The sequence below is a fragment of the Mastigoproctus giganteus genome, chromosome 8 (assembly GCF_048544385.1).
Source record: "Mastigoproctus giganteus isolate SK-2022 chromosome 8, ASM4854438v1, whole genome shotgun sequence".
Lineage (NCBI taxonomy): Eukaryota > Metazoa > Arthropoda > Arachnida > Uropygi > Thelyphonidae > Mastigoproctus > Mastigoproctus giganteus.
In genome coordinates this window covers 57,654,636-57,681,814 of record NC_143582.1, presented here as the reverse complement: position 1 = coordinate 57,681,814, position 27,179 = coordinate 57,654,636, and the positions used below count along the sequence as shown (strand labels likewise).

Here is a 27,179-nt window from a genome sequence, read left to right as displayed (position 1 = left end):
GCCATTGACCCGCTAATCGTGGATCGTTAGTCACTGATCTAAAGCGACGCTGATCAAACTTTTAGATCAGAGTGCCATAGAAAGGTGTGTGGTGCGCTTAGGGAAGCATCAAGATAATTTGTATAATCGACATAATTTTTACCGGGAATTCGCGTTAATAACCCCCCCCCCCTTCCTTACCTACGGAAGGCATGAAAGAACTGATAAAAATTACCATAGCAATCTAGAAGCAGTTCACACACAAAAAAAAAATTTGCCCTTAATACTATTTCAAAAAGCAAGTCCTATTGACCCGTAAGTAGAAAACTAAACTTTACGCTGATATTATTTAATCTACAAAATGCAAATACCCACAGGATAATGGACATGCAATACAAAATAAGATTATCATAACTAACCTACCCGCCCATCTTGTCAGCTCGTAAGTTTCCTACAGGCAATGCCAAATTACACTAGGCACAGCGATGAAATACAATTGGTAAATAAAACTGGGATTGCACATTAAACCCTTTTATAATTAAAATTGTATATATACTAAGTGGCCATTTTAGCAGGTATTTACCCATATCATGAATTGGAGAGCTCCTTCAGTAACAGTGTTCTTACTATGCGATATAAAGCAAGTGGGTAGATAAATAGGGATGCTGTACGTATGCAGTTCTATGCAAGACTGAGCAGAACGAAAGATTTAAGTCACTGTAAACATGTATGATAGTCAGTGCCAGTAAGTATGGTAAATATTTAAAGGCGCTGACTATCATGGATCCACTGCCGGTAAATATCTCAGAAACTGCCATCCTGCTGGGATTCACTTAAGCTGTATATGGGGTTTATTGAAATAGGTCCAATAACTAAAAGTAACATCAGCCAACCGTGAGCCTACAGTCGGAAATAGCTCGTTAATGCGAGAACTCAACAGTGGCTGACAAGGCACGTTAACAGAAAGGCCAACCTCAGTCAAATAACAATTCAACCGAAAGTAAGTTAATACAACAGTGTTAACCAAAGAGGCATTTCAGAACGCACAACTCGTCGTACATTGACAAAAACATATCAGCTGACGACCGAACAGCGTTCCACTCCTGTTAGCGAAAAACGAAAAGGTGCGGTTATAGTGACGCGCGAACAGCAGAGGACAGCAAAGGATTGGAAAAATGTTGCCTGCTCTGGCGAATTCTAGTTTCTGCTGATTGGAAAACTAGAATATTGCGAAACCAACATGAGTCCATGCTTCTATCCTGACAGTTATCAATAGTGCACGTAGGTATTGGCGGTTTAATGGTGTGCAGGATGTTTTCATGATGCGCATTGGGCCTTTTAATACCAATGGAACAACGTTTGAATGCTGCCACATGTCATCTAGAAATTGCTTTTGACCTGGTTCATCCCTATATGGTGCAGCATATTCATCTGCGCATTGGGTCTTCCAACAAGATAACGCCGTATCACTAGACCAGGATTGTACAGAACTGGTCCCAGGAAAATGAGTGACCTACTGCGTTGGCCTCCCCGATCACCAGTTTTCACACAAAGAGCACCTGTGGGATGAGGTGTAACAAGCTCTTAGGAGCCAAGATCTGCAACATCCAATTTTTATTAACAACTGTTGGGAAACAATTGAGTAAACATGGACCAGCATTCTTGAGGCACGGTTTGGACACCTCATTGAGTCCGTACTACGAGGAATGCAGACTGCTCTAGAGGGCTAGAGGGTACCTACCCGCTATTAGGTTGGTGTACTTAATAAGGTGGCCACTTGCTGTAGATCTGTTCGCTATGCACAAACCTAGTTTCGTCACGTGGTAAACAAACTATTCTAAACTTTTAAATCAGCGTAAGTAAGTTAATATAAGTTATTAACAGTAGCGTATTGGAGCAGGAAAGAGGATGAGACCGCTACGGCTGCTAAAACAAAGAAAGTGCAAATGCCAAGTAGTACGGTAGCATCATCACACTAGTTTAACGATTTTTTCATTGAATTGCCTGCTTTGGATATTTAAGCGCGAATGCAGGATTCGGAGCTTGGAAATTTGCAGCATTAAAAAGTAGAAAAATGAATTTTTTTAATAGGTACTCTCTCATTTTATAACGTTTTATAATATTTTATAACTACATTTTATAACAGTGTATTCTTTGTTGTGTTGTACTTTATGTAAAAAAATATACATAATAATAAATACAATAGGGTTTTATATATCGCGCAGTGAACATGTATATTTTTAATAATTAAAGTTTGGAGAAGGTATTTTTCGGTTATATCGCGGGCGTAGAGGTACCTTACTGCGGCATTGCTTTTTAATAGTACTGTTATTTTTTGTTTCAGAGGAAGGAGGTCCAGCGTAAAAACACGTATTGAGCAAGGTTTCGAGAAACATAGTGAGTCATCTCAGATAGCTATCATTACTAAGACCTACCAGACTAATCCATCATTGTAAATAATATTATTTCGTTTCGATAGTTCACTGAAGGGCAAACAGCAGCCATTTTATCCGTGCATCTACAATTTCTGTAAATATGTAAATGAGTACTTTAAAATGAATGGGATACGTATGTTCTCATTACATATATACAGACTAACTGCTAGCTTTAATTTTTTATTCGATATCCCAACGAAAAAGGCTTGTGCCTTATTCGTAGCGAAGTAAAATTGTAGAATGAAAGTGACTGTACCCAACGATAACAAAATATTAGAATCTCTCTCTTTCCTTCTCTCTCTTTCTCACACACACTTCTGGAATAATACAGAATATTTTTTACTGTTTTTATATTTACCTTTTATATTTTTTTACCTTTTTTTTGCATGTTTCTCTCCCCCCCCCCCTTTTTTGTTCGAAGGAAACCAGGCTGTAGCCTGATTGTAAAGTGATGCCCTCCCCACTTCTTTTACCCTGTGCGTTGTTGGAAATAAAAATATAAGCATATTATATTATAGTAATAATATAATAATAACAGTGATTAATACTTCAAATGAACAGAGGTCAATTTCTAAGAGCTGTTCTGAGCACACTTTAGAAATAGTTCGGTTGTTCTAAGATTTATGATTTTCATTTTTAGATGTTGGAATAGATTAAATATTTAATTAGAATTTTAATTGTGTGACCATCATGGCAGCTATTTAACGTATTTTTTTTTAGCACGCTTCGTGTTAGACCGCATATAAGGTAAGTTGAATAGAGCATTATCTTCATGGTAGAGTTGCTATTAAATATAGTATATTCCTGATTATATACATACTCTCTGATTATATAAATATAATTTCAAAGTTCCCTATGTTGAAATCTGTATGCTCAAATCCAATCCATACTTGTAATTCTAAAAATATAAAAATTATTTGTTTCTTCAAGGTATTGACGTGCTTTGTAATACTTTGCCGAATGTGAAATGAGTTTTTAAAGGTTTTATCTTATGTTAAGATGTTACGGAACCTTTAATACAAATCGAAACTTCTGCTTTCGTATTTTTAGAAATGATCAAAAATTTTAAATTGAATTTAAAGTCATTTAAAAATGACTGCATATTTATTATGAAATAATTGTCGGTATTTTATATCAAATGGAAATCAGTTTGTATCTGGATGTACGCATTTTAATAAACAAGTCTAAATTTTTATATATGCACCATGCAAATGTATCTTTTATATATACATGTATATATATACAGTATTTTTTTCTTAATCGTTTTCTTTTTTTTTGAATATCGATCAATACGTAAACGTTGGTGGCTATTCAAAAACAATTCTATGAATAGTAATATATAATCGTTAGTCAAGTATTTCGAAAAACTGCAACGATATTTTCCACTGCTTGGAAACAATTGCCAAAATTTGTAGTAAGCATTTCAGTGTTAATGCATGCTCACAGATTTACCAAGCATAGTTTTTCAAATAAAAATAATGAAGAATAATGAAGCCAGAAATAATTGTTGATATTACAATCTGAAGATATTTAATTAAATCGTATATGAAGAAGGTAATATAATTAATGAAAAACCTGGAAGGAAAAAAAATAGTGGATGATAGCATAGAAAATAAAGGTTATAGAGCTACATCAGCAGCAAACATTGGGTTTTATATAATATTATATAATATAAATAAATGTCAGTTAAAACCAACAACAAAAAACATTGATTGTATTAGACTAGATATGAAATTTCAAATAGCGTAAATCCACTGTATCCAGAATATTTTGATAAAATAAGTTGTTGTTATAGTATTTTGATATAATGACAAGTTTCTTAAAGAAACACATTGTTATGATTATTCCAAAGAAGTATAGCACCAATGAAAGTGTTTCTCCAACACCTACAGCATTAATCCTTATCAACAATTCTTCTCAAATAATTATCTTGTACCGAGTGATAAATTCGTACAAGTATGAGTGCAAGTGAGTGCACTCGCTTGCACTCATACTTGCTCATACATTTCTTATACGAATTTCTGTATAAAGAACATCCAGAATAAAAGACAGGTTGTGGAACTTGTCAGTACTTGTAATGCTTACCATAAACTTTGACTTAAAATTCTGCAGGTATAAGTAATGAGAAAGAACTTTATAATGGCTGAACTCTTTGAACAATACAGCAAGCAATGACTTGATCTTAGCTTTCTGGAGTTAGATTATTATTATTAGTAGTAGTATTGGCTTATAATGCAAGAAAGCAAGCTTATAAAGCATCAGACAAAAAAAAAGATGATTAATGCAGCTTTGGTTACTTGACTGTCTGAAAACGTTTTACTGTGGCGCGATTCATTGTATATATTTGTACATTTTGGGCCGAAGAGTCGCCCTTCTTTATACGTACAAATGCTTTAAATTAGGTATTTCAAGGTGCCTTCTATGAACAAATAGCAATGGCTTAATGATATTTGAACATATTTATATCTCCTCAACAAAGGTGAAAAATAAGTAAAAGATAAGTTTACTTTTGTCCATGAATGTAAACATCAGTGTGCTTGGTATGTCTGAATTGAGTCTTTGACGAATATGCCGCCTTTGTGTAACAAATAACTTTTCCTCAACCCAGAAATTCTCTCTCTAAAACCCTTTTTCACTTAAATAATGAAAATTTTCAGCCAGCACTGCTGTTCCAGAAAATGAAAAACTGTTTCCATACAAAATCCTATTGAATAAATTTCTTAGATGAAGCACTGGAAATAGGAAAGGCAACTTCCCTGGTCAATTTGTACATTTTGGAGAATAATTCTAACCTTTCAACAAACTGTCTTTCTTGAGTAATGCAGCATTTTCAAAAACGATTACGAAACGTTTCGGATACCAATGGAGCACATATGGAAAATGTTTTCGTATAACTTCCACTCCTGCAAGAGTGATGATTTCAGAGATACAACAACACTGTTATGTACTTTGGTAAATATATACAAGTAAAATTGTAGACTTTGGAAAAAACCTTGTTAGTATTATACTTTATACTATCACTATAGCAGTTCTCAAACTTTGTGATACCGCAAACTCCTAAAGTGATAAATTCATTTGTGCGAACCCGTAAATAAATCTAATGATTTCATTTGAGTTACAGTTGGGAAAGAAATAAATATATATTTTTGATTTCAATGATTACGCTTTAATCAAGACAAATTACAAAAACCTTATGAACTACAAAAACCTTATGAACATTTTTGACACGATAGTGCATTTAAACAGTGCGCAAAATAAAAATATATGTAAGTATATATACTATATAGAGTATGTGCTCTACCTACCCGCACTGGTATAAAAACATGTTAATTCACAAAATTAAAGCTAAAGAATTCTATGGAACAAGTATAAACAATCAGGTGACAGTCAATACTATGAAATATTCAGTCACCTCCGCAAAGAAGTAGAAACGCTCATATTAAAATCTTACAATATGTATACTGAGTCAGTTCAGGATAGTCTAATTACTCACAGAGACGTTAAACCATTTTGGGATTTCATGAAGCACAAGAATAAAACCAGAAACAAGTTACAACTTTATAACTCATGGAATTCTCTTATCTGACGAATTCAGTATTGCCCAATAGTTTTCCAAATATTTTTCTAGAATTCAAACTAATGGTATATTGCGATCTGCCCCATTTTCAGACTTCACACCAGTTAAAAATGTTATCCTCTTTACCACAGAGGATAATTTAAACTCAGCATTATATAAAACATAAAAAATTGATTTAGCGAATGGATGGGTGAATTGGGAAGTTTCTTTTTTTGCTGATGCTGTATAAGCTTTCTTTCTTGCATCATGTGCCTCTAATAATGCTAATCCATCATACTTCGTATCTTCAACTTGTCTTTCAGACTGGGTAATAAGCACTTTAAGCAGGTCAACGTACTTCCCGTTTTCAAAAAAGGTGATAAATGTGCTGTATCTGATTACAGATCCGTATCCGTGCTAAACTCTTTGACACAGTAATACAAAAAAAGATCTCTTCCAATTCTTCAGGCCTTTCATTGATCAGAATCAACATGGTTTCTGCCGTGGAAAGTGTGTGGTTACAAATTTGCTTCCTTTCTGGCAGTATACACCGATGAGCCAAAACATTATGACCATTTTATTTGCATAACGAGTCGTTATGCAAATAAAAGCAACTGTAGGTGAACTACGTCGCGTGCGCGGGTCGGGACAATGTATAAAACACACCCTGATCCTGAGCTACGTTAATCAGTGTTACTCTTGATCTACAGATGGGAAAGGCAGCGGACTTAAGCGAGTTTGACAAAGGCCAAATTGTAATGGCCAGACGACTGGATCAGTGCATATAAAAAAAAATAATAATAAATAAATAAAAAAATAAAAAAACTATTATTTTAGTCCACCCGAATAATTAAATTCATCTGCCGTGCTGTATGTCATATGTCTGTTAATTGCGTGTGTTCTCTGGTCGATTTGTTTGTTTTGCTGGACGAAAAACCCCAGTTTCTGGGGGGGGAAACCTTGCTATCTACGCCTGAGACAGACTAACTTAGCCATGGAGTGAAAAGGTCTGAGCATATCCGAAACGGCACGACTTGTGGGCTGGTCACGGTCAGCCGTAGTTAGTACCTACCGAAAGTGATCCGAGGAGGGAAAACCCATGAACCGTCAGCGAGGTGTTGGACGACCATGTCTCATCGATGCTCGAGGTGAGCGAAGGCTCTCCCGGATGGCACGTGGCAAAAGAAAGGCGAATATGGCACAACTCGTTGGTAATTGGAATGCTGGTGATGGGAGTAATGTGTCACAACACACAGTACATCGAACCCTGCTAAAAATGGGGCTACATAGCCGCAGGCCGCTCCGAGTACCTATGCTAACCACGGTTCACCGACGACAGCGCCTACAGTGGGCACGCGAGCATCGGAACTGGACCTTGAGTAAGTGAAAGAAGGTCGTCTAGTGGGATGAATCATGTTTCCTGTTGCACCATGTGGACGGCCGGGTACGTGTGCGTCGTTTACCTGGGGAAGAGATGGCGCCTGGATGCACCGTGGGACGAATTCAAGCCGGTGGCGGTGGTATTATGCTTTGGGCGATGTTCTGCTGGGATACCCTGAACCCAGTCATCAGGGCACTCTGACATCTACTACCTTTTTTTTTTTTTTTACATACATTTTTATTACTTATATGCAAATATACACGGATACAAACACTTTTCTATCTACAATCATTGCATTCTGCATAAGAAACTATTTTAATTATACAGTTTCACTTTCACGCAATAAAACGCAATAAAAGATATACTATGTGTGTATGTGTATGTAGTTGTTTTGAGTGGCACATAGACGTTTAGTCAAACTCCACTTTGGAAAATCTCTGTTGAAAACTAACACTGTCTACAGTGATGAACATCCGGTCAGTCACTGCCTAGTGCCCATTTCTAAGCATAAGTAATTGTGCCCGGTTCTATTATCTAGTGCTACTGCATCAATTTGTAGAAGGAATGCAATACCAAAGGACAGGAGCCCTCAGGCTGCCCAAATCAAGGAAAAAAATAAATAAATAAAAAAAATAATAATAAATAAATAAAATAAATAAATAAATAAATAAATAAAAAAAGAAAGAAATAAATAAAAAAATTCAGTGTAAAAATAAATCTATATGTTTAGTTAATACCATTATATACATTCAATGTTATTACTAATTTAAGAAAACAATATTTAGTTTCTAAGTTAACAGCTGTTTGACCTAGTAAGGTAGAAATATAACTTAATGAATACATCAGTCTACTGTCCACTTCTAGAATTAGTAAACAAGCTGCGTCTGTTTACTAACGAGGTTGTCAGTCCTAATGGGTTGACTGTTGTTAAATAGTTCTTGTCTGAAGTCGTCATAAGCCGGACGTCAATAAAGCAGAACAAGGTCTCCAATCTTCTACTGCCTCACAAAAACACAAAGGGTCAAGTTCAAGTCCAAATTTACACAATTTATTCCGCAATGAACCATGTCCAGTAATTAAATATGACGTTGTCATTGAAGCATAAAACCACCCCATAACTTTCTTATTTACAGCAAATGTTGCATCTTCAATGAATTCCCTGGTAATGAGTCCTGTGTCACTGGGTTGCCATCTGTATTTCCACTTCTCGGTGAATTTTGTCCAAAGATTAATTTTCTCCTGCCGAATGTCCGTGGCCGGATTACTTACAATATCGAGGATTTGAGTTGCCAAACCTTTCTTTAAGTTAGAAATCATGCCTCGGTATCGGAATACAACCTGAGATCATTTGTAATGCATTGGTTGATGTTGTTCTGCAGTCTGTGGACATCGAAAAGTGTGACGAAGTCAGTGACTTGGGAATTCTCTTCTTTAGCAGTGCTAAATTTGATGCCCATGTCCTTAAAACCAATAGCAAAGCATTCAAAACACTGGGATTTATCAAAAGGAACATCTACAAGTTCAAAAACTACAGATATGCTGTTATCCTATATGAAGCCATTGTTCTGCCATTCCTTGAATTCAACAAAATTGCAGCAGTCCAAAAATATTTGTCCGATACCTTACGTTCCGTATCCCTCTATTTTATCACTCAGTATATATGAATCGCTGTGTGATTACTTTCTTCTGAAGCCTCTATGCACTAGAAGAGTTATTGCTGATATCATCATTCTAGCCAAAGTAATCACTGGAACCTATGAAGCATCTGATATCCTTAGTAAAATCAACTTCCATGCTACTCGTAGACAAGTCAGGAATCTTAAGTTGTTTCGACTTGACTCTGCCACCACTGACTTTATTAAGTCCAGTCCGCTAAACACAATCAGCAATTGACTCTCTAATCGACTTTTTTGACAATTCCCAATAATTGATGAACTCCATCCACAAGTAGGCCTATGTCTGTTCCCTTGAACTGCAAAGTGACTAGTTCCCTTTTAATTAATGTAGTTTATTTTTTTTCTTTAATTAATTTATTATTTGTTTTACCGGTAACACTTAATGCATACTTCTGCTCATTGTTCATCTCTCAGATACACTGTTAATGGTTACCTGTTTTGTATCTTATTATTTAAATAATATAAAAAAGTTGATTTCAAAATAACGTTTTGTAACATAAATAACACTTTAAAGAATACTGTACTGTTGGCGGTTCATAGAACACGTGCTTTTTTTTAATAAAAGTAGAGTAATACCAAAAGTTCAGCTCAACTACTATGCCTAAGGCAAATAAAAAAAAAATGCGACCTCCCCAGGGAAGTTGCGTAGGAGCTTCTTTGAAAAAGGAAAGGTATTCTTATACTAAGCTCTCAAACTGATTAACTGACATAAAAGACTGTATCAAACTGAATGAGTGGTGTATGAGACTTTTTGTTTACTTGAATTTCATGAGATTGTACTGATGATATAATATAGTACACAAAATAAAAAGTGCCTTTAAAATTTCAAGGACAATTGATTGAATTTTTTTTCTTTCAATTTATATATCCTATTTGTCTAATTAAAATATTGAATAACAGTGAACATTCACGTCACTGATCCTAGAAAGAATAGAAAGCAGCCAGAACCACAATTGCGCTACAGAAATTAAGCTTCTTCAGTAGCAAGCTACATTCAGTAGAATTTCCGTGCAGCAAGGACTTAACAGATTAAAAGGTGGTAAAAAAGTTATCAAAAACAGGAGTGAACGGCGAGTTTTTAAGCATAGAAAAATACTTCAGAATTTTGTATCCTTAACAGATAGTAGCGATATCATTTACCATCCATTTGAAAGGCTAGATTGCGCATTCCTGTTGTGTTTGTCCAAAGAGATCTTCGGAATACAGAAGTCATGATCGATATAATTATGTTTAATAATAATGGTATAAATTAATACTCAGAGAGAAATAAATAAATTTATAAACTAGTTGAACCCTTTTGCTATCTTTCCCGACATTTTTCCCATGCACAAGGTTTCGAAGGAAGCAAACTATCATGAGAATCTGATAAAATATCAATTTGAAGATATGAGATTCTGGTTAAAGAAAACCTAAACTAAAATCAGCAATCAAACATGCCGATCATACGCCACTACGTTGCCATGACCTACCTAAACTGTTGTTTGTTATTTGCTTACCTGCTCCGTGAATAAATATGACTAATACCTCTACGTGAAGAAAGTGTATATTCTAATTTATGGATATGAATATGGACATGTTCAGCAGAGTTCAGAGCGGTTCAGATGGATGATATTTCGGTTATTACTGCAATAGATTACTACAATGACATTTCGGTATTTCTTACAGTGATGCAAACATCAGTATAGTGGATTCGCAACTTGTCAGTCGTTTGGAGAGGGGATTCAATTCCCGTCTATAACAGGAGGAATTTCTAAAGGTCTTTTTCAATAGATGCCGTAATTAGTCGATCTCAAGTAAAGGGAGTAAGCCTCCCCCCATGAGCTATTCCGTGCTTTTCAGCCGCACAACATGCAAATCGGCCCGTGAGCACACACTTGTACAGAGAATAATATGCAACTGTACACTACGTTGTAACTCGTTGATGCGCCTAAAATTTCCTACAAAAACAACTTCTGTAACACAACTTTGTTGTTCATTATCAAGCGAAAACTAAATAATTTAAGATCATTGTAAAATACAATTTATAATTGTTTGAGATAAAAAAAAAAAAAATAAATATACAGGGTGTCTCAAAAAATACACGGCATAACTACAGGAATGAGTTCTCATATTTAGACAATCAAAATATTTTATATCAACATAATTCCGGAAGTGCTTGGTTTCCGAGTTTTGAAGGCCTGTCTATGACACTTAACTGTTCACATCACCTTATAGTAATTGTTCAAAATGTCCACCTTCTGCCTGCATACAGGCCTCACATCGACGTCTCATGGACTCACGAAGACGATGCCAAATTCTTGGCATGTTTCATATTGTCTCACAACCTGCCAAAATTCGATTGCGGAGAGTTTTCACATCAGCTACCGGAGTCGAATACACCAATGACTTTAAATGGTCCCATAAGAAGAAATCTAGTGGGTTTAAATCAAGTGAGCATGGAGGCCAGGCAGTTGGTCCATCTCTACCTATCCACCGACCAGGAAACCTTCGATTCGGGTAATTGCGGGCTAGGTGGCTGAAATGTGCGGGAGCGCCATTATGTATGAAGTGTGCTTGTTGACGAATGATCAGTGGCGTGTCGTCCAAGAAATCAGGCATGTTGTTGTTTTCCAGAAAGTTTCTGTACGCCTGCCCTGTGAGTTTGTTTGGAAGTACATGGGGCCCAAATAACTTATCACCAAAAACACCCGCCCAGATGTTGAGGCTGAACCGCTGTTGGTGATGTGATGGAAGAATTCCATGTGGGTTTTCCTCAGCCCTTACATGCTGATTGTAAAAGTTTTGGATTCCGTCTCATGTGAACTGTGCTTCATCTGTGAATATCACTAAGGCAGGAAAATGAGGAGTTGTACCACACTGCTGCAAGAACCACTGGCAGAATATTACTCGCGCAGAGTAATCTGCTGGTGACAAGGCCTGTACCCATTGCAGATGGTAAGGATATAGTTGGTGTTCACGCAACACTGCAAATAGTGGAACGTTGAACAGCCAGTTGCATTACTATTCTACGTGTGCTGATTCCAGGAGTGGCATGCACAACAACCAAAATCTCCTCCTCTACTTCAGGAGTCGTAGAACTTGGTCATCCTCTGTCGGCAGCACTAGGTGTAAAGGTCCCATGTTCACAAAGGCGGCAATGGATACCTTCAAATGTTTTCCTGTATGCACATCTTCGTTCTGGGAACCTTTCGTGGTAGAAACGACGAGCCTCCAGAGCATTGCCTCCCCCAAACTGTACATAAAGTGCATATCCTCTTGCTCCTGATTTGAGTACATGGTCAGAATGGAAAACCGCCAGATTCTGTCAGTACCTTGTGATGAAGGAAATCACTTGAGGGCGATATGACATTCCGGTTAATAACTCGGGAACCAAGCATTTCCGGAACTATGTTGATATAAAATATTTTTATTGTCTACATATGAGGAACTCATTCCTGAAGTTATGCCGTGTATTTATGAGACACCCTGTATATATATGATGCAAGAAAGCAAGCTTATACAGCATCAGGCAAAGAAAAAAAAACTTTCATTTCATCCATCCATTCGCTCAAACGTTTTTCCAGTTCTTCCTTGAATTTATTAAAGCTATCAACCTCCGCAAATACAGTTGAAATTTTGGTCCAGCAATCAACCACCCGCTGGTTAAAGGCAAATTTCCGCACATGTATTCTACAACTGACTTTTCCTCAATTTGAATTTATGCCCCCTCAGGTGCATAATCTCAGCCAGAGGAAGAATCCCATCAGCATTGAACTTGCTCAAACCATTCCAGGCCTTTTACACCTCAATCAGGTCACCACGCAGGTGCCTAGTCTCCAGACGATGCTATTTGCAGAATTTAAGTCGTTCTTGGTAAGAGCAACCCTTGTTCCCCTCACTAATCTCGTTGCCCTTCTCTGTACTCCTTCCAACAGTTCTGCATTCTTCCTAAAATGAGGCCCCCAGACCTGTACATGCAGAACTCAAGTTGTGGCCTGACCACTGCCTTATACAAGGGGATAATCATCTCCGTATCCCTACTAGCAAAATTCCTGTATATCATTGACAAGATCCCATGAGATGTCCTGGCAGCCTGTCTGCACTGCTCAGAAAACTTCATATCTGACTGCACAATTACCTCCAAGGTCTTTTTCATTCTCCACTACCCTGAGTGTAGGACCGCACACAGTTACTACTGCATATGAGGTTGCTAGCAGCAACTCCATATGCAGTACTTCGCATTTGCCAATGTTAAACTTCAATGTCACCTCAGCCCATCTGTTCAACTTTACCATATCCTGTTGCAGTAGCGTATCGTCCTTACTGTCATTGACATCCCTGCACACTTCGTATCGTCTGAAAACTTGGACATTAAGGCCTATATACCTTATTTGAATACAGAAAACGACAATGCGCCCAACATCGAACCCTGGGGTCTCCACTAATAACATTAGTCCACGAAGAGAAGTGTCCATTGATTACCACTCAACCATGCCTTTATCCATTAATGCTATACTACTCCAGTTGGTGCATCAGTCTTCCAAGTGCAACAGTATTAAAAGCTTTCCTGAAATCCAAGTATATATCAAAATTATTTTTTGCATCCAGTTTTTTCGTGACCTAGTAGTAGTAGTAGTAGTGGCATGTGATGCAAGAAAGCAAGCGTATGAGCGCATGCAGCATCAGCCAAAAAAAAATCACACCATTCCCTCCAAATGCCTGTCCAGTTCCTCCTTAAATTTATTTAACCTGTCAACTTCCACAACGACAGATGAAAGTTTGTTCCAGCAATTAACCACCCGCTGGCTAAAGGCAAATTTACGCACATCTATTCTACCTCAGTCTTTTCTTAATTTGAATTTATGACCCTTTAGGTTCGTAATCTGAACAAGTGGAAGAATCCCATCAGAATTCAGGTGCTCAATCCATTCAAGGCCTTATACACCTCAATCAGATAACCTCGCAGGTGCCTAGTCTCCAGCTGCTGCAATTTGCAGAACTTAAGCCTCTCCTGGTAAGAGGATCCCTTTATTCCCCTCACCAATCTTGTTGCCCTTCTCTGTACAACCTCAAGCAAATCTACATCCTTTCTAAAATGAGGGCCCCAGACTTGTACGCAGTACTCAAGGCGTGGCTTGACCATTGCCTTATACAGAGGGACAGTCACCTCTTCCCTGCTAACAAACTTCCTATAACTCATTGACAAAACCCCATGATCTCCCCTGGAAGCCTGTCTGCATTGCCCAGAAAACTTCATATCTGACTGCACAATTACTCCCAGGTCTTTTTCATTTTCTACCACCTTAAGTGTAGTACCACACAGTTGGTACGTTTCTCTGGGGTTACTTCTACCCATATGCAGTACTTTGCATTTGTCAAGGTTAAACTTCAGTTGCCACTTCTTAGCCCATCTGCCCAAATTATCTAGATCCTGTTGCAGTAGCACACTGCCATTACTGTCATTAACAACCCTGCCAACCTTTGGATCATCTGCAAACTTCGACACTAAGCCTGATATACCTTCATCAATATCATTGATAAATATACAAAACAACAGAGGACCCAACACCGAACCCTGTGGGACTCCACTAATCACATTAGTCCACGAAGAGCAGCACCCATTAATTACCACCCTCTCTCTTCTCCCACTCAACCATCCTTTTATCCATTGTAGCAATTTACCCTTAATACCATTCTGCTCCAATTTGTACAAGTCTTCCATGCGCAACAGTCAAAAGCTTTCCTGAAATCCAAATATATGATACCAAAATTATTTTTTCCTTTCACTTCCTTTGTAACCACATCATAATATCCTATAAAATTTGTCAGACTAGACTTTCCCTTAACAAACCCATACTGTGTCTGAAGTATTGTTGCAGTCTTGTCTAGATGATCCTGCATTGCATCTTTAACCAGTGACTCCATTATTTTACCCGGAACAGAAGTTAAACTAACTGGTCTGTAATTACTCGTGTCACCATTCGATCCCCCTTTGTGAATTGGGAATACATTTGCGCATCTTCAGTCCGTGGGGACCTCCCCTGAGTCCAAGGATGCTCTCATAATTATGGCTAAGGGTGTGCTTAGTTGCTTTGCCGCCTCCTTTAATATAAGTGGATAGATCCCATCCACCCCAGGTGCCTTTCTTATGTTTAACTTCAACAATTTCTCCTCCACTTTGCTCTCAGTTATTACAAAATCATTAAGCATCCTGCTACAATTTGATAACCTGCCATTTTCAAACCTTAATAACTCCTCATATGTGAATGTAGATGCAAAATACTCATTCAGTTTGTTTGCTCTCTGATCAGGATCATCAAACGAACCATGGATATCAAGTGGACCAATCAGATTCATCCCCTTCCTTTTAGAGTTTATATAAGTAAAGAAATGCTTGACCTCATCGTAGTATTCAAACAATTTGATCAGACAAGACTTTCCCTTAACAAACTCATGCTGTGTCTGAACTATAATTACAGGTTTTTCTAGATCATGCAATGCATTTTTAACCAGTGAGTCCGTTATTTTCTGCGGTACAGAAGTTAAACTAACATATGTGTAATTACTCATGTTACCCACTTTGTGAACTGGGGATACATTTGCACATCTCCAGTACGTGGGACCCCCCCCTGAATCGAAGGATGCTCTCATAATTATGGCTAAGGGTTTGCTTACTTATTTTGCTGCCTCCTCTCTGCCCAGGTGCCTTTCTTATGTTTAACTTCAGCAATTTCTCTTTCACTTTGCTCTCAGTTTTTACAAAATTATTTAGCTCCCTGTTAGAGTTTGATAAACGTCTGGCCTCTACTTCCCACAGAATTTCTTATGTGTAAAAATCGATGCAAAATAGTCATTCAGTTTATCCCCTACCTGAACAGCATCATCAACAGTCGAACCATCATTATCAAATAACTATTGCTACTGTATAATTAAATGAATAAAATATATTACTAAAATCATACTGGTTAAAAAATAAAATCATAATTTAAACTAAACAGTTTTCAGAAACAATGATTCCTTTTTTGTAATTGAAAAGAACCTGCTCCGTCCCTGTCACCCTTGGATATCCTTTTATCGTGATTCCACAATCTTCTTTAAATTGGCAAGAGGTAGTACTAACTTTGAGGACTGCTGATCTAAGAAAAGAACTTAACGTAAAAAATCCGATAATACTGTATAAAATGGATATTATAAAGCACTGAACGCAGATATAGTGGAACAAATAAAATGAAATTACTGTACTTCAATTAGAAAATGAAAATAGAAGACAATAACTGTCGCATGCTGGTGCCACTATTATACTCGTACAAATATAAAAGAGCTTAGTGGTGAATTAAAACAAATATAGGCTGGGAGGGCAATCTCGCCTTTAATGGCCTATTACCATCTCAACCTTATTAGAATCATCATTATCAGGAACCTTGCTATTATTGTTTTTGGGTATCTTTAGCACATCGATTATTTTGGTCACAGTTCTCATTGTACACTAGTTTCTATGTGGACATGATTTTGTGGAGGGCGGATCCTAGAACTTCAGTTCAACCCCGCCTTGTATCTCTGTGAAGAACAGTCATCATCATCAGCCATTTTCAATCCACTGCAGGATGAAGGCCTCTCCAGCAACTTTCCAGTTCCTTCTGTTTTGAGCACTGGCCATCCATTTTCTACCCGAAAACTCACGAATTTCATCTATCCATCTCCGCCTTTGTCTTCCAGGTTTTCTTCTAGCTCCTCTTGGGTACCATTCTGTTATTTTCTTAGTCCATCTGTCATCATGTCTTCGAGCTATGCATCCTGCCCAAGACCATTTTAGTTCTTTAGTTTTGATAAGAATGTCCTTTACTTGAGTTTGCTGCCTAATCCACGTGTTTCTCTTCTTATCTAACAGTCTGATTCCCAAATATAATTCGTTCCATTCTTCGCTGTGTAGTTCTCAGCTTCTCTTCCATTCTTTTAGTGAGTGCTCAAGTTTCACTTCCATAAGTCATGGTGGGGAGTATACATTGGTTCATTATTTTACGTTTCAGACAAACTGGGATATTGCTCTTCAGTATGTGACTATATTTCCTGAATGCTATCCATCCAAAATTTATTCTTCTCTTGACTTTCAGCCATTTATCATTATTACAGGTAATAACTTGTCCCAGATAAGTATATGACTCCACCTTTTCAATTACTGCTCCTTCAATCATTATTTCCCTTTCTGTGACATACTTGTTCATCATTACTTTTGTTTTAGCCATATTCATCTTTAGTCCAAAATCCTTACTAAATGTGCAAAACTGATTAAGATTTTCCTGTAATTCTTTGGGATCGTGGCTTATGACCACAATATCATCTGAAAATCGTAAATGGTTTAGGTACTCTCCGTTCACATTGACTCCTTTCTGCGACCAGTATAATCTTCTGAAAGCTTCCTCAAGGGCAGCAGTAAACAGCTTCGGAGATATTGTGTCTCCTTGTCGAACTCCTTTCTCGATTTTAAATTTGCTACTGTCTTCGTCTAGTCTAATAAAGGAGGTAGCACTCCCATATATTTTCTTCAAAATCATAATATATGGGGTGTCACTGCCTTGTCTTTCCAGTGCCCGAAACATTGCCTTATGCTGTATGGAGTCAAATGCCTTTTAATAATCCATAAATGCCAAGCATATTGGTGTTTTATATTCATTAGCTGTGATATTACGTGAAGGTGATCCATAGTTGAGAATCCTGTCCTAAAGCCAGTTTGCTCTTTCGGTTGATTCTCATCAAGTATTCTTTCTAATCTGTTAATAATCACCCCTGTGAACAACTTGTAGATGTGGGATAACAAGCCAATTGGTCTATAATTTCCAATTTCTGATTTATCCCCTTTCTTATGCAGCAAAACTATGATTGCATTATTCCACTGCTTAGGCGTCACACCTTTTCTAATGCACTTTGTGAAGAGCCTTGCCAGTTTTTGTGTTATGTCTCTGCCTCCCAAATTTAACAACTCTACAGTAACTTCATCTTCCCCCGGGGCTTTCTGATTCTTCATTTTCTTGAATGCATGTTCTACCTCATCAGGAGGAATATCGGGTATGTCGTATGTGTTGCTACTTTGCAATCCATCTTCCCCACTGCTGGCATCATTCCCCCGCTCCTTGTATAATTCTCTAGAGTAGTCTTCTGCTATTTGAATTATGCCTTCTCTGCTGTTTATAAGTACACCATCGCTATTCTTCAGTTTCTTGCTCTTCATTTGTCGTCTTCGGTTCATCATGACAAGTGTTTCTTGACTAATTTTTTCTTCTTTGGATTTCTTCTTCCCTATAGGTTTCTTGGTCTTTATCACTTTCAGAAAGTTGTAATATTCCTCCTCGATATCTTGGTCCTGAGCAGTCTGCAGAAGCTCAAACTTGTTCTTAAGTTCCAGTACATACTGCTTTTTCTCCTCCTCTGTTATCTCAAAGACCTTTGTATTATTTAAATAATAAATAAATAAATTTTTCAGTTTATACTCCGGGACGACCAAACGGTCAGAGGAGTTCACAAAATAGACAGATTACAATAAACAGCACCGTATTTAGCAGTCACGGGCTTGAACCGCGGTCACTCAAGGCACGTGTACTTATGCACCCGCGCGCCTGCCCACTAGGCTACGGCGGCCTCTACTCGAGTCAGTTTTTTCCTTTCCTTTCCTACATCTATATCAAGTGTACATCTGACATTCTGTGACCACTTCCAACATTTACCTTATTCAAGACGGTAAAATCATTCACAATATATCTTCTGTTAGTGAGGATGAAGTCGATTTCATTAGTTGTTGATCCATTTGGACTCTTCCATGTCCACTTTCTGTTCACCCTTTTCTTTAAAAAAGTGTTCATTACTGACAGTCCTTGAGATTCTGCAAATTCCACAAGTCTTTCACCTCTTCTCTCTCAAAAAGGCCAGATGCTCGAATAATGTAGGTCTGTTGCATTCCGAGTCCTTTTTTTTTTTTTTTTTTTTTTTTCGTTCTCGTACCCATAGTTTGGGTTTTTTTTTTTTCTTCTTTCTTTAGTTATTTTTGATATTACCATATATTTTTATATATTGATATTTTTAATTATTATATATATATATATATTTTTTTTTTTTTTTTTTTTTGCTGGTACTCATAATTGGGCATTCTGAGTGCGGGATTTGCTGGCATCCACCGGTAAAGTGTAAAGGGTGTTTAGGGTCAAACGGCACCAGGGGTTTCCCCCATCTCTACGTTGCTTTCATTGTGGGTGAACCAGTTCGCTGGGAAATGCCAGAGATTTAAAAGTGTATGGATATTGTATACGTGTAGTGTCATGTACCGTTGTTCATCTGGTCGTTTAGCCGCTAGACCCCTACTGAGGCCCAACGTTGCCCCACTTTCGCCCCGTGGAGGCAGACCAGGAAACGCCAGTATACTAAGATTTACTCTGGCAGGTCCTGCCGCTTAAATTGCTGAGATTTCGGCGGCTAGGACCTTAAAAAAAAAAAAAAAAAAAAAAGAAGAAGAAGAAGAAAGAAAAAGAAAAAAAAAAAAAAATATATATATATATATATATATATTTGGTAAATTCGAGGAATAATGCTAAATTTTTGAAAGGCCGAATGTATGGGCGAAAAACGTAATTTGGAGATGATTAAATCAATTCCGAAGTGTAGGGCATTCGCTTGCATATGTGTGGGTTGAGTGGGTGGGAAGACTGAAGCCTGGGGGAGAAAAGACAGAAGTATGGAGTCGAGAGAGGAGGCAACCCCAAGTCACAGTGGGACATGCCCATGCCCCACCAGAACAGAAAGTGGGAATGGCAAGGAGGGGAGGAGACAGTAAGACCGTCTCCTCCCCCCACCGGGGATAGGGATATTAAAGATGAAGGAGGCTAGGGCGCCCTCTTCAAGTCGCCAAATGGCGTTTGGCAGCTGTGCTGCGTCAAGTCTCTTTTCTTCAATGTCGAGTCGATTTCAGTCCAGTCGCTCATGGGGTAAGCCCCGTCCTTGTGTTTTTCACTTTCTTGTCTCAGGGTTTTCTCTGTAGTAACTCCACTGGATAGTATTTTATGGTCTTGTACAGTTTAACTTGTGGTGGTCTTTCGTCAGACACGATTTATGATAATTAGCAGTTTTCTCCTCTCGAAGAAGTCCTACGCATATTGAGAAAGTGCTCTGTATTCCTCTTCTGTGTCAATGAAGTGGGATTCCAGTCCTTTCGGAAGGTAGTGTATCTTTGTGATCAGGATGCCTCTGAGATCTTCATATTCTGGGCAGTCGTAGACCAAGTGATTCCAGTTCTCGACCTCTCCACACGTGCAGTTGGGGTCCTCAACAAGGCCGAATCCGAACAGCTTCTCCTTAAAGGCGTCATGACCAGTAAGGAGCGAAGTCAAGTGCTTCCTCGGAAAGTACCAGCCCGGTTGCTTGGGGTATATTTTGCTGAGGTCGGGAAGGAATTTTCTTGTAATTTCTCCTTTTGTTGTATCGGTCCATCTTTGTTGCCACTCCCGAAGTAGGTAGGCCTGTAATCGGACTTTTTCTGTTTTAGTACTACTCGCTGGGTCAATTATGAAATCCTGGAAGGTGGCAGCAACCCCCCTGGCGTGCAGGAAGAGCAAGCCAGCTTTTACAGTCTCCAAATCGAGGGGGAGAGCGCTCCAGCAAGCACCTGCAACGCCGGTGTGCTTACTGTTCTGCATGCTCGTGTGATTGTTAATAAAATGGTCCTTTGTATCATATTCAGAGTTCTCCTATTGACTGCAAGCGTTGTTTTGCTGTACCACACTGCAGCAGCAGCATAAGGTATCGCAGGGATGAAGGTTGCCTTATAATACAACATTAGTGCTGTTTTTTTTAATCCCCAGTCTTTTCTCGTAACCCTCGCCGCCAGTGCCGAGTAAGGTCTTATCTTCGTCCTTATATATTGTGGGTGAGGTTGGAAGGATAAGTTTTTGTCTAGGATTACTCCTAGATATTTCATTTGGTTGGCAAGTTTAATGGTCACACCTATTTTAATTTGGGGTGGGCGCCGTATTTGCAGGGTTCCTTTTAGTAGAATAGATGTGGTTTTTGTCGGTGAAATTTTTAACTGGTTTCTTGTAGCCCAGTTTTGTATTTTTTGTAGAACTTGGTCTGCGGTGGTTTCCAGTTGGGCTCTTGAGTCAGCCTCAATGGCATCCACTGGTATGACACACCCGCCGGTGGATGCGGGACTTTGTGCCATAGCACAGACTATTGGAACAGGCCCGGCTTTACATGACGTCCAACGTGCGCCGGGAAGTGGCTGTCCAGGAGGTCCAGGGACAGCTGTCCCTGGTGGCAAAATGGCCTGACATGGATAACACATACTGCAGAATTGTAGTGTATAGGTATATGTATATTTGGGTCTAATGGCTCCTGGGATTTCTCCCATCTCCGCATATGTACACTGTATCGGACAAGCCAGGGATTTAAAAGTATACGGGTCATGTGGTATGTAGCATGTTGTGCCCTTGTTCATCCGGCCTGTTAGCCGCCGGGCCCCTAATAGAACCCGACGTTACCATACCTCGCCACGGGGAGGCCGGCCGGGCGTTACCTATATAGTACTCTGTGTAGTATTCTGTGACGTATATTCAGGGCATATAGGACAATAACTTCACCTAGCATTTACCCTTCTTCGGCTCACATTCGCTCCCTTTTTCATACAGACAGCACCTTAAATATGGATACAATGTATAGTGTTTATTGTCAAGCGGCACCGGGGTCGCCCATAAATCTGCGTGGTATACTCTGTGTCGCAGCACAAACTATGTAAACTCCAGTGATAGTATAGTATAAGTTTTAGTGTTGGTCTGCGTAGTGTAGCGGTGGTCTGTTATTCCTCTGGCATTTATCCGCGGGATCCCTTGTGCCCGTCCACTGCCCCGAGGAGGTAGCCGGATATAGTAGAAGATAGATATAGTCTCTGGCGGGGCTAACACTGGTCTGCGCGGGTACGAAGACTTGAGACAACATTTAGTGACCACCATCCCAATATCAGAAAACCAATTAGACCAGTTACTCCAAACCCCTGAACGTTTATTTGCTCTTCACAACTTTGCTATGGAAGTCTTTTCTCGAAGGAGGAGATCATATAGAGTGGTCAACATCCCTGGCATTGGGCCTGAAGTGGATTAGACAATGGTGTTTTTTTTGTTTTTTTTTTTTCCTCTCCTGCTCCTCCTTGCATTCTGTTTGGAGTCAGCCACTCCACATTACTTTTATTATATATATATATATATTTTTTATTATTATTTTTCTTTATTTTATTTTATTATTTTTTTTGTTTAATTATTTATTATTATTTTTTTTATATATATATTTTCTTTTCTTTTCTTTTTTTTATTTTGGTTTTTTTTATGTTTTTTTATTTTTTTAATTTATTTTTTCCCCATTTCCAAACACCACGGGTGGTTTTTTTTTTTTTTTTCTTTTTCTTTCTTTTTGTCTGCCCCTCTGGAATGGGCCCAGGAGGATCCTGACTTACCTGCTGGCAACATCATTTGGGTCAAAGTCTCTTTTGAGACAGTACGTGTATTACTGGGACTGGTACACCTTCCCGTGGTGTGGACGAGTACCCAGAATCATCTGTCCAGGTGATTGATGCTTCTGGGTAGCCAAGTGGCCAGACACAACAACAGAACACCCACATAATACACACAAACCTACGTCACACACATCTGGCCCCATTGTAGTGACACTGTTCTTCACAGAGATACGAGGCGGAGTTGAACAGATGTTCTAGGTGCCGCCCTTTACAAAAACACATGTCCACATGTCCATGTCTGCGCGAGTAGCACAGTGGTATCGTCATCGTTCTCCGCACATCGGGTGGGAAAAGGCCCGGGTTCGAATCCCGTCGAACCCGGGCCTTTTCCACCGAGGAACTTTAATTGGCTTTTTTCACTCAGTGGCTGAGTTAGTCGGTCTCATGCGTAGACAGCAAGGTTTTACTCCCAGATAGGAAGAAAGACTGTTCACCTGGAAATAGGAAGTTAGAAGGGATAGATGGACTCCTCTGGCAGGAGTCCATCTACCACACGTAGGGAGGTCCATTGAGAAGAGTAAAACTTTTGTGGTTATAGAATCCACCAGGTGAAATGTTTTGGTTAAAAAGTGGGAGAGGGATATGGGATTGGTTGGGGGTAAAGTCATAGAGCCAGGTTGCCCTATGACTTTACACAGACTAGACCAGAATTATTTGCTACACACACACACACACACACACACACACACACACACACACACACACACACACACACACACACACACACACACACACACACACACACACACACACACAGGTAGGGGATTAAACGATTTGGCCCTGGGGACTACCAAAGGCACAGGGCACACGTCTTGTCAAATCGGGAGAATGAGGAATCACTGTCAGGATTACCTTACAGTTTTGTCATATGGCTATTGGTTGTGGTTTTGTTGCTGTGGAGGTAGATTTGGTTGTAGAGGGTGATCCCCTGGATGCTGTCCCTAAGCTTATTTCGCCTGCTTTCAAATATAGGCGTGTGTAAGTGGACCTATCCGAGAAATCAGCAGACGTCTCTGGTTGTTATAAATTAGGCACTCGTATAACAAGTGGCTCCAATTTCTGCAATACTGCAGGTGCAGTTAGGATCTTGATCTAGCACCAGTTCATGTAATTTGGCTCTAAATAGGCCATGTCCCATGAGGAAGAAAGTAATGAGAGAAGCCTCCACGTTGGGGAGGAACATCCTTCTCACCTCTCCCTTGGTCGATTGGTCCCATATTGTTTACCAGATTCATTGGAATTCTGTAAAAATTCTCTTCCTTTCCCTCTTTAGGTCCTTGATTATGTCTAAGGATTTGCCCAGAATTTCTGTTGGCATACCTTCCTGAGTTTATAGTGAAGACCACGGCGTATTACTTCTGCTAGATCGAGTGGTAAAGTGCCTGCCAAGACTTGCACGGTTGGGAGTACTTAACATACGGAAAGCTTTGATAGTAGCTAACAATATTATATATAAGCTGTACAAATTAAATTACTATATTAGGGTTACCCGTAAATGAATACATTAACCCGTATTCGTGTCTGTAAATTGCGTGTGCTCTCTGATCGATTTGCCTGTTTTGCTGGACGAAAAAACCTCAGTTTCTGAGGGAAAAAACCTTGCTATCTACGCCTGAGACCGACTAACTCAGCCACGGAGTGAAAAAAGCCCACTAAAGTTCCTCGCGTCATCGACGGGATTTGAACCCGGGCCTTTTCCACCCGGTGTGGGGAGGACGGTGACGATACCACTGCTACCCACGCAGACTATATAAGCTGTACAGTTTATGATTTTCTTTTTTGTCTTATTATTGCTGCACAGTGAAACCCAAGTGCTAGCTAGCATCATAAGTGATGACTGGGATGAAACCGCCTTATATATCAAAGCCAAGGTTTGTTTCTTAATCCCCGGTTGGCTCTGCTTATCCTGGAGATAATGGCAGCGTAAACTTTTAGTTCTTTTGGATAGAGTTTCCAGTTCAAACTAGTCTCATACGTTCTCTTTAGAATTCGAATCTAATGATTTGACTTGTCAATTGAAATGCACTACCATTCCCTCGTGTTCCTCATTCTAGTTTAAAACAGTAGAAGCGCTGTGAACATACAGTTATTATCCTGGAATACACGAGTATCGAAATCGTGAGTGTCACTGAAATATTCAACAGAAGGCACAACTTGACCATTCAAAACGTCTGTATAGCCAGCCGTATTCATCCTGATTCTTATTTATAGTAGGGGACCCACTTCATAATAGCTCAAACATCCTCAAAACATCACTGATCCACCACCAGCTTTTACAGCACCTTGCATACAGTATGGATGAAATGCCCATTGCTTCTTCAGTGAGCTCCTTGCCCAGCATCATTAGAGTATAAGAAAAATTTGAAATCGTCCGACCACACCACAGCTTTCCAATCAACAGTCCAGTTTTTATGCACTTCCTGTTTTGCCTTGATATCATTTTTCATTTATTAATGAATTAATGCCATTTTCGTCGCCGATTACGATCACTCGGCACGGGTCACAATTCTGCTGCTGACTCCTGATTGATTTCGAATCGCACCATTCCTTAAAACTCATTACTTTTATTGCTGAAACGTCAGCAAATTCAGCTACTTTAACGGGATATATTTTAGACCTGCCAAATGCTGTCACTCCTTTTTTATCAGTAACATCTTTTTCTCTCCCCATCTTTCCTGTTGGAAACCCTTGTTCATTCAGTTACAAGTGGTATACCTTTAAATAGAGAAAACGAGTTACGTTTACACTCTAATTCCATGTATCGGGAATTAGAGTGTAAGGTTAAATAAATGGAATTAGATACGCCACACCCCTGATTAAGTCAAGATGTCTTATAACAGGTATCTGGTGGTAATAGTTAAAAAATAGGGTATAAAAGGCCGTGGAGGGTATATTTTATTGATGTTTTTTTTTCCCCAATTATTTTGTTTATACCCGTTACCTTAACATTGTTAATAGTTAATAAAACAACCCTCTTTGGCCTCCTAACCTCGAATACAAGGCGACCGATGCCTAACTGTTCCTAAAGGGTTCTATTATTAGGCCTGACGTAGCCGAGTGGTCAGGAGCGAGAGTGCATAGCACGCGCTTCTTGAGTGATCGGGGTTCAAGCCCGTGACTACTAAATACGATAAATATTTGTATTGACGATTTATTGTAAACTCTACAATAAACGGTTGTCGTGCCGGAGTATAAATTTATTTTAAAAGCTTCCAAAGTGGGTTATACAAGTTTCTTCTGCGCTTAATTCCACGTGTCGCATTTTGGAAGTTCAAACGCGCCGTTTCGCTTTTTTTCAGTTCTTTACCCCACAGAAAAGTTAATCCTACCTATAAAATTAAAACTTGTAAGACGTCTGACAAAGCATCCATACACCTGCTCAGTGACAGATGAAAGATAAGTGAACGAGAATAGAATCCACCATATGAATAACATTCATAGGTGGAAAGCACAGCACTTCGAATCAGTTCAACTGATTATCTTTGGGGTGAGTTGGAACGCAGAATTATGGCGAGGCCAAGCGGCTCTCTTTATTCATGGAGTTCATAACAGCTTTAAAGGAGGAGGAAGAGCAGGAGCTCAGTGCCAACATTTTTTTGCCAGAAATTATCAGAATCTCTTCTACGGCGCATTAAACCTGTAATTATAGGCAAAGGCGAGCCAACACCTGTTAATTTCTTTGAATAAATACATTTAGTTCATAACCTCATGTGTTCAATGACTTTTGACAGGGCAGTGTAGATCCCTTAATCAGAGGTGATAGAATGCGGCATAGTGGGTATGTGCATTTGCCATTTATCAAAGTAAAGCGTGCAATACCCAAAATCAACTAGGAAAGGTCGTGTCCAATGGAAGAAGGCGATGCACGCATTCACACAAAGCCAGGTAAACTAAATTAATTCCCGAAACAGTTCGATAGTGCAAATAGAAGAAATTGCAAAGGAATTGAATAAGGAGCTCTACAATCTCGGGGTTTCGTGAAAGAGTGGCTGGTCATAAGCCAAACATCACGAACCACAATTGGCGGTGTAACCTTAAATGGTGCAAAGAATGCCTTCTTTGCTCCATAGAACAGTAGAAATATACCCTGTAGAGTGACGAATCTCGTTACATCCTATTGTGATCAAATAGGTATGCTTGGGTGCGGAGGATGCCTGGATGTATCTTCCGCACACACGTGCCAACAATGAAGTTCGGAGGCGGTGACGATATGGTGTAGAATTATTTCTCTTGGTAGGACCTTTGATGGCTGTGCAGGAACTGTGAGCTCCGATTCCTATCGTAACATTTTATAAATATAAATAAATATCGGTATTAGCGGCCCCAAGTGTATGTCCATAATCGTATGTATATTATACCTGTAGTAGCATGTATTTCGCGGGTCGAGTTACATGTTACGCGGGCTGATAAACGAGGAATAACCCTTGGAGAAAACTCCCTCCGCGCCAGACACGTTAACTACAGCCTCGATTGAAGAGGACTTTGAAAACTCTTTCACTCATCGACAGGAATCGAACTTAGACTTTCCAAAACGAATCTAGGCTCAGAGCGTCGATTGGAACCCTATGGAAACACCTATGGGATGAAGTGGTACGTCAGATGAGTGCGAGACTAATACTTTCTTCAT

At 39.1% G+C, this 27,179-nt stretch overlaps 1 protein-coding gene across 5 annotated transcripts in view; it reads left to right on the top strand.

Moving 5' to 3' along the window:
* LOC150081550 (organic cation transporter protein-like) overlaps positions 1-2,792 on the top strand; it is a 165,577-nt gene extending 162,785 nt beyond the window's left edge. For all 5 annotated transcript variants that reach the window (XM_090380098.1, XM_090380096.1, XM_090380097.1 and 2 more), the window contains one exon: positions 2,324-2,792. In XM_090380098.1, the coding sequence (XP_090236224.1) occupies positions 2,324-2,435 (112 nt within the window). In that variant the 3' untranslated portion in view covers positions 2,436-2,792. The remainder of the gene's footprint in view (positions 1-2,323) is intronic.
* The last annotated feature ends 24,387 nt before the right edge of the window (positions 2,793-27,179 follow it).